This window comes from Salvelinus fontinalis, chromosome 31 (assembly GCF_029448725.1).
Source record: "Salvelinus fontinalis isolate EN_2023a chromosome 31, ASM2944872v1, whole genome shotgun sequence".
NCBI lineage: Eukaryota > Metazoa > Chordata > Actinopteri > Salmoniformes > Salmonidae > Salvelinus > Salvelinus fontinalis.
Window position 1 is genome coordinate 29,959,568 of NC_074695.1, and position 15,226 is coordinate 29,974,793.

Sequence of the window (15,226 nt, forward strand, 5' to 3'; positions counted from 1 at the left end):
GCTCTTTATTCAAATTAACTCAGACAACTACACAATAAGCAACTCTTGGAAAATAAACAAAAAACAACTTTCATGTTTCATATTACACTGAAATCCCTGACATTTGGTGAGCTCCACATAACACTCAACTTGTTTTTGATAAGGCCACAAACAAAACCAACAGTGTAACTTATACTGTAACTCCATGAATGTCATTGAGACATAATTTTATTAAATACAAAAACTCCATTAAGTTAAATTTCATACATATTTTTATTATTTTAAAAAATGTAGGCCTAGTCATTCGTTTTCTGCACTTGCACTGATCCTGTATGCATTTGAACAGCACACAGTAGGTTCACCGTAACATTTTCGAACCAACAGGATTGTCCAAAGGAGAATGACACCAGAGCCATATATAGAGATTTTTTAAAAGGCTTTGAATGATAGTAACAAAATGATGTTCCGCACAACTGTAAACCAATGTGTGGAGTATCGAGGAGGAGCAGGGGAATTATGCCTCCCTAGAGAACGAGCTGAGGAATATCCTAGGGTTCAGCCTGGAGGGACAGTCCCTCAGTCTTCGTCTCCATGCTGAGGTTGTCCAGCAAAGCCACAAAGGGATTGGCCAAGCTATCCTCTATGGCAGCATAGATGAGGTAGAGGAGGCAGGCCACGATGAAGAAGACCAGGATCTGGACCCACAGAGGAACCAGGCGATGCTCCACTGCCCATCGCTGTAGGGTCATGGGACTAGCAGGGAGGTCTGGGTATTTAAACTGGACCGGTCGCCCCGCTGCACCCTTGATAGGCCTCCGACGGGTGGCACTGAAATAAAGGGGGAATTAGCAACATTGTAGTACCCAAATACTATAGGTACATGGAATATAAGTAGACTTAGGTAAACTAGAATTCTCCAACCCTGGTCCTAAAGAGCTGCTGCATTTTGTTTTAGTACTGTATATGAAGGAACCAATAGATTGCAGAATAACCCAGACAGGGTACCTTTCAATTAAAATACCGGTAGCAACTGACTGCTTAACCAGGTTTGGATAAAGGCTGATGTGACTGCAGGCTTCCTTAATTTCTAGTCTACTGTGTAGTGTATTTTTATGAGAGACTGGACTTACGCAATGCCAGTTGGTGTGGGTTCTGTCTCTGGGAACATCTCCATCAGAACATCTGTGACTGGCTCCTAAAGACCAGACAAACAGACACACATATCAGAGACTGACACACACCAAAATAGATGAGAGGAAAGAGAAGTGTCCACACCAGTGTCCACCCTCACCACCTTAAAACAGGTCAGGTAGAATCCCAAAAATAGATAATTAAAAGTTAGGGGAAACAGGAAAGTCAGATAGAGACACTTGTGGTTATTGTGCTAGCTAGACCATAAGATTAAAGTCCTCAAGTGACAGTCAACTAATGTATCGACCTTTTCTTAGTAAAACATTAATTAAGGTATGAATGAGCACTAATTAAACCACTGGCTTGGTTATATACATGAAGACCCACCCAATTAAACTCACATACTGACAGTCAATTTATAAACAGAGTAATAGAATGAGCCCTGCAGATCTGCATGTAGACATGAAAGCACAAGTATATGAACTGTTGAAAAAGCGTAAAGAAAGAATCTAAAAGACTTGGATAAACAAGCTAATGTATGTGCCTTGATTTGCCGTTTGAAAAGGGATGTCTTAGGGGTGATGAATAGGGATCTGTTAGTCATCGTATACTTGTCCACCGTCGCCGCTTCCTGCTAAAATAGGTGAGAAACAACGCAAATTAAATGTTACATCCTTGTTTCCCTCTCAGCCCTGTACACCCACACAATGTTTACCATAGCCCAGTGAATCACAGAAACCCTATAACCACCAACACCAGCCTGTCACTGATAAGATTATTGAACTGTTTGTCAGTACTACTGACCCAGTAGGGCCTGGGGCAAGGTCCTTGATTACTACTCCTGTTATTCCCTCTCTTGATTTCTGGTCCACTACTGGACAGAGGGATCCGACTCTCAAACTGTAGTTCCAGAGGAAAAGGTAAATACAGCATATCACTCCAGTGAAGATTGATAGAATTGCATATTTTACATAGAAAATATGATCATTAAGACTAGATACCAAAACCAGTTCAAAACAAACTTCCCTCCTCCACCATCTGAGTAATGCTGAAGCTCTTAGAGTACGAAGAGGAGTCAACATCACAACCGCCTCTCAGAGACACTGACTGTGGCGACACCTGCAGGGGTTAGGACAGAACTTAAAAAGAAATATACACCAACAGCTTGCTTGATCCCTTAGAGCACAGGTGTCAAACTCATTCCACAGGGGGGGGGGGGGGGGGGGCGAGTGTCTGCGGGTTTTCGCTCCTCCCTTGTACTTGATTGATGAATTAACATCACTAATTAGTTAGGAACTCCCCACACCTGGTTGTCTAGGGCTTTATTGAAAGGAAGAACCAAAAACCTGCAGACACTAGGCCCTCTGTGGAATGAGTTTGACACCCCTGCCTCAGAAGATACTCTCCATAAGTGAAAGAAACCCACCAAAATCCTTGCACCATCTTTGGAGTGAGAAAAGGGTGCCCAGACTCATGCACATTTTATACTGAACTAAAATTTTAGCGCAAAATGTAAAGTGTTGGTCCCATGTTTCATGAGCTAAAATCAAATATCCCCGAAATGTTCCATATGCACAAAAATCTTATTTCTCTCAAATTTTGTGCACAAATTTGTTTACTTCCCTGTTCGTGAGCATTTCTCCTTTGCCAAGATAATCCATCCATCTGACTGGTATGACATATCAAGAAGCTGATTAAACAGCATAATCATTACACAGGTGTACCTTGTGCTGGGGACAATAAATGGCCACTCTTAAATGTGCAGTTTTGACATACAACACAATGCCACAGATGTCTCAAGTTGAAGGAGCGTGCAATTGGCATGCTGACTGCAGGAATGTCCACCAAAGCTATTGCCAGATAATTGAATGTTAATTTCTCTACCATTAGCTGCCTCCGTCGTTTTAGACAATTTGGCAGTATGTCCAACCGGCTTCACAACCACAGACCACGTGTAACCACGCCAGCACAGGACCTCCACTTCCGGCTTCTTCACCTGCGGGATGGTCTGAGACCAGCCACCCAGACAACTGATGAAACTGAGGGAGTATTTCTGTCTGTAATAAAGCCCTTTTGTGGGGAAAACTCATTCTGATTGGCTGGGCCTGGCTCCCAAGTGGGTGGGCCTATGCCCTCCCAGGCCCACCCATGGCTGTGCCCCTGCCCAGGACTACTCTCTGTTTATTATCTATGCATAGTCACTTTAACTGTACATATTACCTCGACTAACCGGTGCCCCTGCACATTGACTCTGTACCGGTACCCCGTATATAGCCTCGCTATTGTCATTTTACTGCTGTCGTTGAATTATATTGTTATTTAATTTATTTTTTACTTAAGAAGATTTAAGAAAAATAAGTGTTAAAGCATTGTTGGTTAAGGGCTTGTAAAGTAAGTATTTCACCTGTTGTATTCGGCGCATGTGACAAAGAAAATTGTATTTAATTTTTATGAATTTATTTCAATTGACTAATTTCCTTATATGAACTGTCTCAGTAAAATCGTTGAAATTGTTGCAAGTTGCGTTTATATTGTTGTTCAGTATATATTAAATGAATTGCTAGCAGAAGGGGAGAGATCCCATGCCCATTGAAGAGGAATGTCCGTAAAAAGTAAGTCGTTATGAAAGTGTTACAGTAGGAGGAAGTTAGGTGAGTGTAGTGGTATATCCCTAAATCTGTGGGCAGTCCTAGTACAGAGGATGTTCTGCTCAGCACATGCCCATGTGAGGGGGGAAGCTGCTGCCCCCACTCTGCTGTGGCAGACGACTCAGCCACATTCCCATGATACCCTGCATTCCTCCTGTGATCGAATTCAAAGCGGCCCAGATCTCTTCGAACCAGCTGCCAGGGTGGCACTATTATCATCCCATTACACAAAAGCATTACCCTCATGAAATAATTCCATCACCCATTTTAAAACATTGAATTTGTGAATAAATAATACATAATGGTGTTGGTGGTATAATGAATAGGCAGATTTACCATTCTGGACAAAGGCATAAAACACTGATGATAGTGATATTCCGTGTTTTTATTATTCCGTGAGTGCGGTACCATCTATTAAAAGTAAGGAATAACTTAGCTGAGAACCATTCCTAAAATATAACTTATCTTTACATTGAGAGAGTTTTCATTATTAGATCCATGTCCAGAGATACCAATTACTGCCACCAGATGGCACTGCAGGCAATGTTCTCTCCTTTCATATCTTGAGGAACATGACATACTGTAACTGCAAAGGACATTTACTATTTTTAAAGGAATGAGAAGCTGAACATAGGTACGGATCTTTGCTTTGATCACAGGTCTGAAAACCAGAGTATGAATGCACTCACCCGCATGTCAACGTGCAGGTTTTCCTCCATTAATGAAACCGGCTCTGGGCTTCCTTGTTGTGAACCTGCAAAATCAGAGGCAGAAACCCATTAGATTAGATTGATTGCTGGTATATCAGCACAGTATGAGGGCAATTTATTTATATATTCAGTACCAGTCAAAAGTTGACATCTACTCATTCAAGGGTTTTTATTTATTTTACTATATTATAGAATAATAGTGAAGACATCAAAACTATGAACTAACACATATGGAATCATGTAGGAACCAAAAAAAGTCTTAAACAAATAAAAATATATGTTATATTCTTCAAGGTAGCCACCCTCTGCCTTGATGAGTTTTGCACTCTTGGCCTTCTCTCAGCCAACTTCATGAGGTAGTCACCTGGAATGCATTTCAATTAACAGGTGTGCCTTGTTAAAAGTTCAAATGTGGGATTTATTTTCCTTCTTAATGCGTTTGAGCCAATCCGTTGTGACAAGGTAGGGGTGGTATAAAGAAGATTTGGTAAAAGACCAAGTCCATATTATGGCAAGAACAGCTCAAATAAGCAAAGAGAAACGACAGTCCATCATTACTTTAAGACAGGAAGGTCAGTCAATCCTGAAAATTTTAAGTACTTTGAAAAAGTTTCTTCATGTGCAGTCCAAAACCCATCAAGTGCTATGATGAAACTGGCTCTCATGAGGACCGCCACATGAATGGAAGACCGAGTTACCTCTGCTGCAGAGGATAAGTTCATTATAGTTACCAGCCTCAGAAATGGCAGACCAAATAAATGCTTCATAGAGTTCATGAAACAGACACATCTCAACATCAACTGTTCAGAGGAGACGGCGTGAATCAGGCCTTCATGGTCGAATTGCAGCAAAGAAACCACTACTAAAGGACACCAATAAGAAAATACTTACTTGGGCTAAGAAACACAAGCAAAGAACATTAGACCAGTGGAAATCTGTCCTTTGGTCTGATGAGTCCAAATTTGAGATTTTTGGTTCCATCCGCCGTGTCTTTGTGAAACGCAGAGTAGGTGAACAGATGATCTCCGCATGTGTGGTTCCCACCGTGAAGCATGGAGGAGGAGGTGTGATGTGTGGGGGTGCTTTGCTGGTGACACTGTCAGTGATTTATTTAGAATTCAAGGCACACTTAACCAGCATGGCATCCCATCTGGTTTGCGCTTAGTGGGACTATCATTTGTTTTTCAACAGGACAATGACCCAACAAACCTCCAGGCTGTGTAAGGGCTATTTGACCAAGAAGGACAGCGAAGAAGTGATAACCCGATCACAACCTAATTGAGATGGTTTGGGATGAGTTGAAGGAAACGCAGCCAGCAAGTGCTCAGCATATGTGGGAACTCCTTCAAGACAGTTGGAAAAGCTGGTTGAGAGACTGCCAAGAGTGTGCAAAGCTGTCATTTAACACTTTTTTGGTTACTACATGATTCCAAATGTGTTATTTCATAGTTTTGATGTCTTCACTATTATTCTACAATGTAGAAAATTGTAAAAAATTAAGAAAAATCTTTGAATGAGTAGGTGTGTCCAAAGTAATATATATATACACATAGTATGTATACATCATATTGACATATACACTGCTCAAAAAAATAAAGGGAACACTTAAACAACACAATGTAACTCCAAGTCAATCACACTTCTGTGAAATCAAACTGTCCACTTAGGAAGCAACACTGATTGACAATAAATTTCACATGCTGTTGTGCAAATGGAATAGACAAAAGGTGGAAATTATAGGCAATTAGCAAGACACCCCCCAAAACAGGAGTGATTCTGCAGGTGGTGACCACAGACCACTTCTCAGTTCCTATGCTTCCTGGCTGATGTTTTGGTCACTTTTGAATGCTGGCGGTGCTCTCACTCTAGTGGTAGCATGAGACGGAGTCTACAACCCACACAAGTGGCTCAGGTAGTGCAGTTCATCCAGGATGGCACATCAATGCGAACTGTGGCAAAAAGGTTTGCTGTGTCTGTCAGCGTAGTGTCCAGAGCATGCAGGCGCTACCAGGAGACAGGCCAGTACATCAGGAGACGTGGAGGAGGCCGTAGGAGGGAAACAACCCAGCAGCAGGACCGCTACCTCCCCCTTGTGCAAGGAGGTGCACTGCCAGCGCCCTGCAAAATGACCTCCAGCAGGCCACAAATGTGCATGTGTCTGCTCAAACGGTCAGAAACAGACTCCATGAGGGTGGTATGAGGGCCCGACGTCCACAGGTGGGGGTTGTGCTTACAGCCCAACACCGTGCAGGACGTTTGGCATTTGCCAGAGAACACCAAGATTGGCAAATTCGCCACTGACGCCCTGTGCTCTTCACAGATGAAAGCAGGTTCACACTGAGCACATGTGACAGAGTCTGGAGACGCCGTGGAGCACGTTCTGCTGCATGCAACATCCTCCAGCATGACCGATTTGTCGGTGGGTCAGTCATGGTGTGTGGTGGCATTTCTTTGGGGGCCGCACAGCCCTCCATGTGCTCGCCAGAGGTAGCCTGACTGCCATTAGCTACCGAGATGAGATCCTCAGACCCCTTGTGAGACCATATGCTGACACATGCACATTTGTGACCTGCTGGAGGTCATTTTGCAGGGCTCTGGCAGTGCTCCTTCTTGCACAAAGGCGGAGGTAGCGGTCCTGCTGCTGGGTTGTTGCCCTCCTACGGCCTCCTCCACATCTCCTGATGTACTGGCCTGTCTCCTGGTAGCGCCTCCATGCTCTGGACACTACGCTGACAGACATAACAAACCTTCTTGCCATAGCTCGCATTGATGTGCCATCCTGGATGAGCTGCACTACCTGAGCCACTTGTGTGGGTTGTAGACTCCGTCTCATGCTACCACTAGAGTGAGAGCACCGCCAGCATTCAAAAGTGACCAAAACATCAGCCAGGAAGCATAGAAACTGAGAAGTGGTCTGTGGTCACCACCTGCAGAATCACTCCTTTATTGGGGGTGTCTTGCTAATTTCCTATAATTTCCACCTTTTTTCTATACCATTTGCACAACAGCATGTGAAATTTATTGTCAATCAGTGTTGCTTCCTAAGTGGACAGTTTGATTTCACAGAAGTGTGATTGACTTGGAGTTACATTGTGTTGTTTAAGTGTTCCCTTTATTTTTTTGAGCAGTGTGTGTACACACACACACACACACACACACACACACACACACACACACACACACACACACACACACACACACACACACACACACACACACACACACACACACACACACACACACACACACACACACACACACACACACAGGACAGACAGAGACACACACATTTCACTCTGATCCCAAAGTTGACATTAAAAAGTTACATCTTAATGATCATACTTGACTCTTCCTCCCCTTCACTGTCTGAGTACTGGTCTGCATCCCCTGTGCCACCGTTCTGCCTGGGCTGGGCAGGTTTTAGTAGCCTCTGCAACTTCCTCTCATATATAGACCTAGTGGTGGCTATCACACACACAAATATTAGATGAGAATACATTGTATAATAATATAGATAAATAGACCGTCTGTAAACAGTGTAGTCTGGGAATAATCTCACCAACAATGGGTCCAGCTTCCACTCCATATTTCAGTAGTGTGGTCTTGAGCTCATCATCTGTCAGTACACTGGGGTCTAACATCTCTGGATCTTTCTCCTCTTCCTGTGGGGACAACAAATTACCATGTATGATGAAAACACATTACACAACTTTTACCATAACTAAACTGTCTTTTAAACTAGACAGGGTAAAATAGTCATGTTGATCATACTGATAGAAACATATATGTATCATGTCTACTATAATGACAGTTGAATGCTGAATCAAACATCACGATAAGCTAGCTGTTACAGCAGAACATCAATATAACGGCAAGTTGTACAAAGTGGTTTAACAGCGGTTCAAATTCCACCCCCATTACAGCTTCTATAGAAGACACCCTGTTTTGTCTACAATTCAACTTATCCATAATGCTTGGTTCTAGCCTTTATTGAAAAATACTTCAGTGTTCATATATATTCTTAGACAGACTAGCGGACTAGCTGACAGGGCTGTAAGTTGCAAAGACGGCAATCAGGTACAGCATCAGCAGCCTTTGAAAGCATCAAGCATGTGTTCGACCAGAGAAAGCAGCTGAGAAGACATCTGAGAACACAACCCGGGTGTTAGTTACCAGAGCCAAAGTCACTATTACAGCTAAACCAAATCAAATCGGATTTGTCAAATACGCTGAAAACAACAGGTGTAGACCTTACCGTGAAATGCTTACTTACAAGCCCTTATCCAACAATGCAGTTAAGAAAATATTTACTAAATAAACCAAAAAAAGTAACACAATAAAATAACAATAATGAGGCTATATACAGGGGGTACCGAGTTAATGTGAATGGGTTACAGGTTAGTCAAGGTAATATGTACATGTAGGTAAGGGTAAAGTGACTATGGATAGATAATAAACAGCGGCGTAAAAAAAAGGGGGGGGGGGGGGTCAATGCATATAGTCCGGGTATCCATTTGATTAGTTGTTCAGCAGATTTATTGCTTGGGGATAGAAGCTGTTAAGGAGCCTTTTCGACCTACACTTGACACTCCGGTACCACCTGCCATGCAGTAGCAGAGAGAACGGGCTATGACTTGGGTGGCTGGAGTCTGACAATTTTTTGGGCCTTCCTCTGACACGCCTAGTAGTGGTCCTGGATGGCAGGAAGCTTGGCCCCAGTAATGTACTGGGCCGTATGATAGTGATGCGTGGGTTGACTCATAACCCGCCAGTCCCCACGGGCTGGGTTTAGGGTCATTAAATATTGTGTGGCTGTAGGGCGGGTGGGTAGCGGGCAGGTGGAATAAAGAGAAACAACACCTTTAAAAAACAGAAATTTATCATTATTGTGCAATTTACATAAATGTACATTGAGGTTTTTCTTTCATTATTTTAGGCTATCTGGAATGAGTGCATAACCCTAAACTTTAAGGCTTAACTGTATGCGCGCCAAATTGCCTACGCAGCCAATCCCCAAATGATGCTTTTGGGAATGGGCAGAAAAAGTTAACATCAATCCACAGAGGCAAAAAGAAAAAGATAAATGCTGCGAAATGAGAGTTGAAAATAAAGAGAAGGGAGGGCCAGACAAGTAATGTTAGGAAAAGATTTGGTGAAGTGGTAAAAGAGGATGATAACAGTGCCGGCGATGTTATGTGACCCGATTTAGGAAACTAGGCGTATGTCACAAGTCACAACTTCACAGGAGAGCTGTTTGAATGTAAAAAAATATTTTTATGTGATGATTGTGAGGTGCTTTACAAATTTGACTGTCACAAGACAGGACTTCAAATAGGCCTATGGCATGTCAGGGGAACTGTAGCCTACTGTTTAGATGGGTTAAATGAAAACTGAAATCTGGACAACTAACCAGAATAACCTACTGTTAATAATAGTCCAGTGTGAATCGACATCCCTGTGTTTTGAGAGAAAATGTCTGAGTTTTACAGGTGTTGCTCACGGTTTGAGCAAGAAAACAAGACCTGGGTGGATAAATTGAACAAAGTGCTACACATAGCCTATATATGAATGGCCTACACGTAACAACTTTCACAGTGAATGCTTTTGTTTATATGTTTTGTGCAAATGAATTGAACATCACCAAATGCATCATAAAAAAAATATTGTGCCTGTTTAACGCAACCCTTGCTGTTAATAGATCGCAAAGCAGCATACAACTGAGCTACACGTTTGGAACAAGTTCACTTTCTCATCCATAGCCTGAAAACGCATATCAAGCGCAAGTTAACTGTTAAACACATCTGAAGGCTGGGGGGCATTTAGGAAGTCTTCTACTGCAGATCGGTAAAATATCCTAATGATTATGATCACACTTCCTCAATTCAAATATTATGGCGACACTATAATAAAGATGGTTTGGTATGGTTTAGAAACTTGGGAACCAAGCTCGAGTTATCAGTGTATCCTGTTATTGCCTGGACTTGTTGAAATATCTTCACACCTAGAAAAACAAACCTCCAGGATTCCGTCAAAACGGTCAATTTAAAAAACAATAATTACTGGGGGCATATCCCGTCTGAATTGTCCTCAGGAATAACGTATATTCTGGGGTAATAAATACATAACCAACGTTCTCTAGTAAAAAAATAGTCCTGTGCAAATTGGGCTATAGTCTTAAGCAATAAGGCACAAGGGGGTGTGGTATATGGCCAATATGGCCAATATACCACGGCTAAGGGCTATTCTTAGGCACGACGAGTGCCTGGACACAGCCCTTAGCCGTGATATATTGGCCATATACCACGAACCCCCGAGGTGCCTTATTGCTACTGGCTACCAACGTAATTAGGGCAGTAAAAATAATATGTTTTGTCATACCTGTGGTATACGGTCTGATATACCACGGCTGTCAGCCAATCAGCATTCAGGACTGGTAGCACACAGTTTATAATTAATAATAAATCCTGCAAAATTAAGCATTTCTTGCAGTAAAATAATACACCAAATGTCAGCAAAAATTGGATTTGGTAACAGGAGTGGAGAAATATGATTGATTTCTTTCTGCACCTTGAGAGAATGCAATGCTCAGTTAGATACGATCTGTAGAGGTGCTGTCTTCATAATACAAGTTGATAGTATTTCAACTACATAAAATACGCATTGCTTTATTGTATTTTCATCCCAGTCCATAAACGTCTTTGCTCCGCAAAAGATGACAGAAAAAACTTTACCGATGTCAACTACTATAGATTGAAGAATTAATTCTATCGATATATTACATTATTCTTTTGTGCAAGGGTATATTTAGTCGTCAAGGGCAACATATGACAAAAGAAAAACTACAAGTATCTCATTATAGACAAGTTGACTAACAAATAGCCTACCAACATGTTGTAAATTATAAGCAGAAACATATCTAAATCGGGCAAAACAAAATCGTGCACCCTCTGTCAAAAAAAATCGTTCTGCAGTCTTTGACTGTCGCCTATAGCGCATTTTCTATATTTGCGGGCTAGGGTTGGGAGTGGGCCTCATATTTTCATTTTATCACATATAGTCGTGCGGTTGCAGATGGGTTATTAGAAATGTCTTGCCGGTGAACAAACAGCTGACCCGAGCACCACTACAGTAAGCACTACCCTCAGTAGCGCCTTACAGTCGGATGCCGAGCAGTTGCCACACCAGGCGGTGATGCAACCAGTCAGGATGCTCTCGATGGTGCCTATTTCTACAATGTATCTTCTTAAAATCTGATTTGAAACCTAACATTAACCACACTGCTAACCTTATGCCTAACCTTAAATTAAGACCAAAAAGCTAATTCTTGTTGAACGCTCTAGTTAAGTGTGAAACCACACTGAATGATGGCATGGCATTGGTGACTCAGTTCTGGAAGACCCCCCCTTCATGGGCCCCTCCCTGCTCCCTTCACCCTCCCCTGCAGACCAGCCAGCCAGCCAGCCAGGCCGACTATATAGCTGACCTTGCAGAGTTCAGGGTATTAGTTGATATGGGGTTACAACAGCTGCATGCAACCTTGTGCCCTGCCTTTACTATAGGCAGTCACCCTGGGACAGTATCAATAACATGTTTAACTTAGTTTACCAGAAGATCTGACCCCATAGACATAGCAAACACTGCATGCTAAATGTTAGTATAGTATAAAGTACAGTAAAGTATAGTATTAGTTTATAGTTGACTACCTCTGCTAAGCTAAAACCATTTGAACGTTCCCTGGTGAGCAAATTACTGAATAAGGGAGGGACACATAATATTAAACAACGGGGGGGTCTAATCCTGGATGCTGATAAAACCGCATAAATTACTTATGATCAGAGTTTATATGAGATCGATTCCTATTCCCAAATAGATTAGGAGGACTGGGTATAGAAAGCTCAATTGATCTAGATCAGAACACATATGTTGGCTTGATCCAGTATACGTTATAAAGCGTTTCACTCGAGCTACTTGATACAAAATAATTAGCTAGCCATTCGATTGACATGATAGCTCTACTTACAAAGTCCTGACTGTCCTGTACTTCAACAACATCGTCATCTTCCTCATCACTAGAGAAATCTGCAGCACTTTTCTGAACGATATGTTTCAAATATAGTTCCACATAAACTTGCTTCTTGCTCTCCACCGCAGGCAGGGTGACGTTGTGGGCTATTAACTCCGACTTCAGTCTCGGCTTGGAGAACTGAGCGGGGTCTTCTACAAACACGGGCATGTCACGCGTCCAGGGGCCGACCAATACACCAAAGCAAGCAATATGCCAACTTGTTTAGCAAGCTAGCTATTCAAGTAAAGAGACGGTCCAATGCCAATGAACCAGCAATCGTTGCTAGCTAGCTACGGCGTCACTCAGCCGGAGAAACAGGTGCTCACGCCTGGAAGAGGGCAGAGGGGACGAGTTACTTGATTTGCCAGCCAACATGGTCAAGCAAGCAGCTGCAACTGTAGGAGCTACAGTACGTTAGCTAACTGAGCTAATTGAATCAGACTAGTCATGATTTCTTAGCTACGTCAGTGGCATTTCACTTTAATAGTATTAACTGACATTAGTTGTTGATACCGTTTTTATGCATTATTTAGCGCTTATACCCTTAAAATAGTTACCTTTGTTTGGCTGGTACTGCAACGCAGGCACGGTTCGGTTGTCGTCTGTTTCTCTGATTTGGCGCCGAATGACTTTTTTGTCGCTTATTGATTAAATGCTTTTTCAAGTCACACTTGCTTGCGTTTACAACTGTCACTTTGACTAAATACTTTTTTACATTTACATGTGAGGCTGGCTGGGGCATCATTTGGTGACGCAACAGGTAGAATTTTGTACTTTACCAGGTTTGTCATATATATAGATACAGTTAAAGTCGGAAGTTTACCTACACCTTAGCCAAATACATTTAAACTCAGTTTTTCACAATTCCTGACATTTAATCCTAGTAAAAATACCATGTTTTAGGTCAGTTAGGATCACCACTTTATTTTAAGAATGTGAAATGTCAGAATAATAGTAGAGAGAATTAATTATTTCAGCTTTTATTTCTGTCATCACATTCCCAGTGGGTCAGAAGTTTACATACACTCAATTAGTATTTGGAAGCACTGCCTTTAAATTGTTTAATTTAGGTCAAATGTTCGGGTAGCCTTCCACAAGCTTCCCACAATACATTGGGTGAATTTTGGCCCATTCCTCCTGACAGAGCTGGTGTAACTGAGTCAGGTTTGTAGGCCTCCTTGCTCGCACACGCTTTTTCAGTTCTGCACACACATTTTCTATAGGATTGATGTCAGGGCTTTGTGATGGCCACTCCAATACCTTGACTTTGTTGTCCTTAAGCCATTTTGCCACAACTTTGGAAGTATGCTTGGGGTCATTGTTCATTTGGAAGACCCACTTGCGACCAAGCTTTACCTTCCTGACTGATGTCTTGAGATGTTGCTTCAATATCTCCACATAATTGTCCTCCCTCATGATGCCATCCATTTTGTGAAGTGCACCAGTCCCTCCAGCAGCAAAGCACCCCCACAACATGATGCTGCCACCTCTGTGCTTCACGGTTGGGATGGTGTTCTTCGGCTTCCAAGCCCCCCCCTTTTTCCTCCAAACATAACGATGGTCATTAAGGCCGAACAGTTCTATTTTTGTTTCATCAGACCAGAGGACATTTCTCCAAAAAGTACGATCTTTGTCCCCATGTGCAGTTGCAAACCGTAGTCAGGCTCTTTTATGGCGGCCTTTCAGGTTATGTCAATATAGGACTCATTTTACAGTAGATCTAGATGTTTTTGTACCTGTTTCCTCCAGCATCTTCAAAAGGTCCTTTGTTGTTGTTCTGGGATTGATTTGCACTTTTCGCACCAAAGTACGTTCATGTCTAGGAGACAGAACGCATCTCCTTCCTGAGTGGTATGATGGCTACATGCGTACTATTGTTTGTACAGATGGTGGTACCTTCAGGCATTTGGAAATTGCTCACAAGGATGAACCAGACTTGTGGAGGTCGACAATTTATTTCCTGAGGTCTTGGCTGATTTCTTTTGATTTTCCCATGATGTCAAGCAAAGAGGCACTGAGTTTGAAGGTAGGCCTTGAAATACATCCACAGGTACACCTCCAATTGACTCGAATTATGTCAATTAGCCTATCAGAAGCTTCTAAAGCCATGACATAATTTTCTGTAATTTTCCAAGCTGTTTAAAGGCACAGTCAACTTAGTGTATGTACACTTCTGATCCACTGGAATTGTGATACAGTGAATTATAAGTGAAATAATCTGTCTGTAAACAATTGTTGGAAAAATGACTTGTGTCATGCACAAAGTAGATGTCCTAACCGACTTGTCAAAACTAAAGTTTGATAACAATAATTTGTGGAGTGGTTGAAAAACAAGTTTTAATGATTCCAACCTAAGTGTATGTAAACTTCCGACTTCAACTGTATGTGTGTATATATATATATATGTGTGTGTGTGTGTGTACATGTGTGTGTGTACATGTGTGTGTGTGTGTGTGTATATATGTACGTGTGTACATATATATATGTACACACGTACATATATATATATATATATTACACATATATATATATATATATTATTACACATATATATATATATATATATATATATATATATATATATATATATATATTGCTCAAAAAAATAAAGGGAACACTAAAATAACACATCCTAGATCTGAATGAATGAAATATTCTTATTAAATACTTTTTTCTTTACATAGTTGAATGTG

At 41.7% G+C, this 15,226-nt stretch overlaps 1 protein-coding gene across 3 annotated transcripts; it reads right to left on the reverse strand.

The window, feature by feature from the left end:
• Nucleotides 1-165: 165 nt before the first annotated feature.
• Nucleotides 166-14,946, reverse strand: lemd1 (LEM domain containing 1). 3 transcript variants are annotated; one of them, XM_055892156.1, is made up of 11 exons: nt 13,091-14,946; nt 12,489-12,861; nt 8,028-8,130; nt 7,811-7,933; nt 4,448-4,512; nt 4,095-4,169; nt 2,139-2,229; nt 1,915-2,012; nt 1,655-1,744; nt 1,110-1,174; nt 166-807 (listed from the first exon to the last, which is right to left on the reverse strand). In XM_055892156.1, the coding sequence occupies exons 2-11, from the start codon at nt 12,699-12,701 to the stop codon at nt 528-530; spliced, it is 1,203 nt and encodes a 400-aa protein (XP_055748131.1). In that variant the 5' UTR covers nt 12,702-12,861; nt 13,091-14,946; the 3' UTR covers nt 166-527. The 3 variants fall into 3 exon arrangements, with proteins under 3 accessions (XP_055748131.1, XP_055748129.1, XP_055748130.1); XM_055892154.1 differs by lacking the exons at nt 1,655-1,744; nt 1,915-2,012; nt 2,139-2,229; nt 4,095-4,169 and having other exon boundaries at nt 13,091-14,901; XM_055892155.1 differs by lacking the exons at nt 1,655-1,744; nt 1,915-2,012; nt 2,139-2,229; nt 4,095-4,169; nt 13,091-14,946 and having other exon boundaries at nt 12,489-13,002.
• Between the last annotated feature and the right edge of the window lie 280 nt (nt 14,947-15,226).

Coding starts and splice junctions, on each gene's coding strand:
- lemd1 (XM_055892156.1), bottom strand. CDS start 12,701: ATGCCCGTGTTTGTAGAAGACCCCGCTCAGTTCTCCAAGCCGAGACTG. Junction 7,934..8,027: donor GGAAGCTGGACCCATTGTTG/GTGAGATTATTC, acceptor TGTGTGTGATAG/CCACCACTAGGTCTATATAT. Junction 1,175..1,654: donor TTTTCAAACGGCAAATCAAG/GCACATACATTA, acceptor TCTGGTCTTTAG/GAGCCAGTCACAGATGTTCT.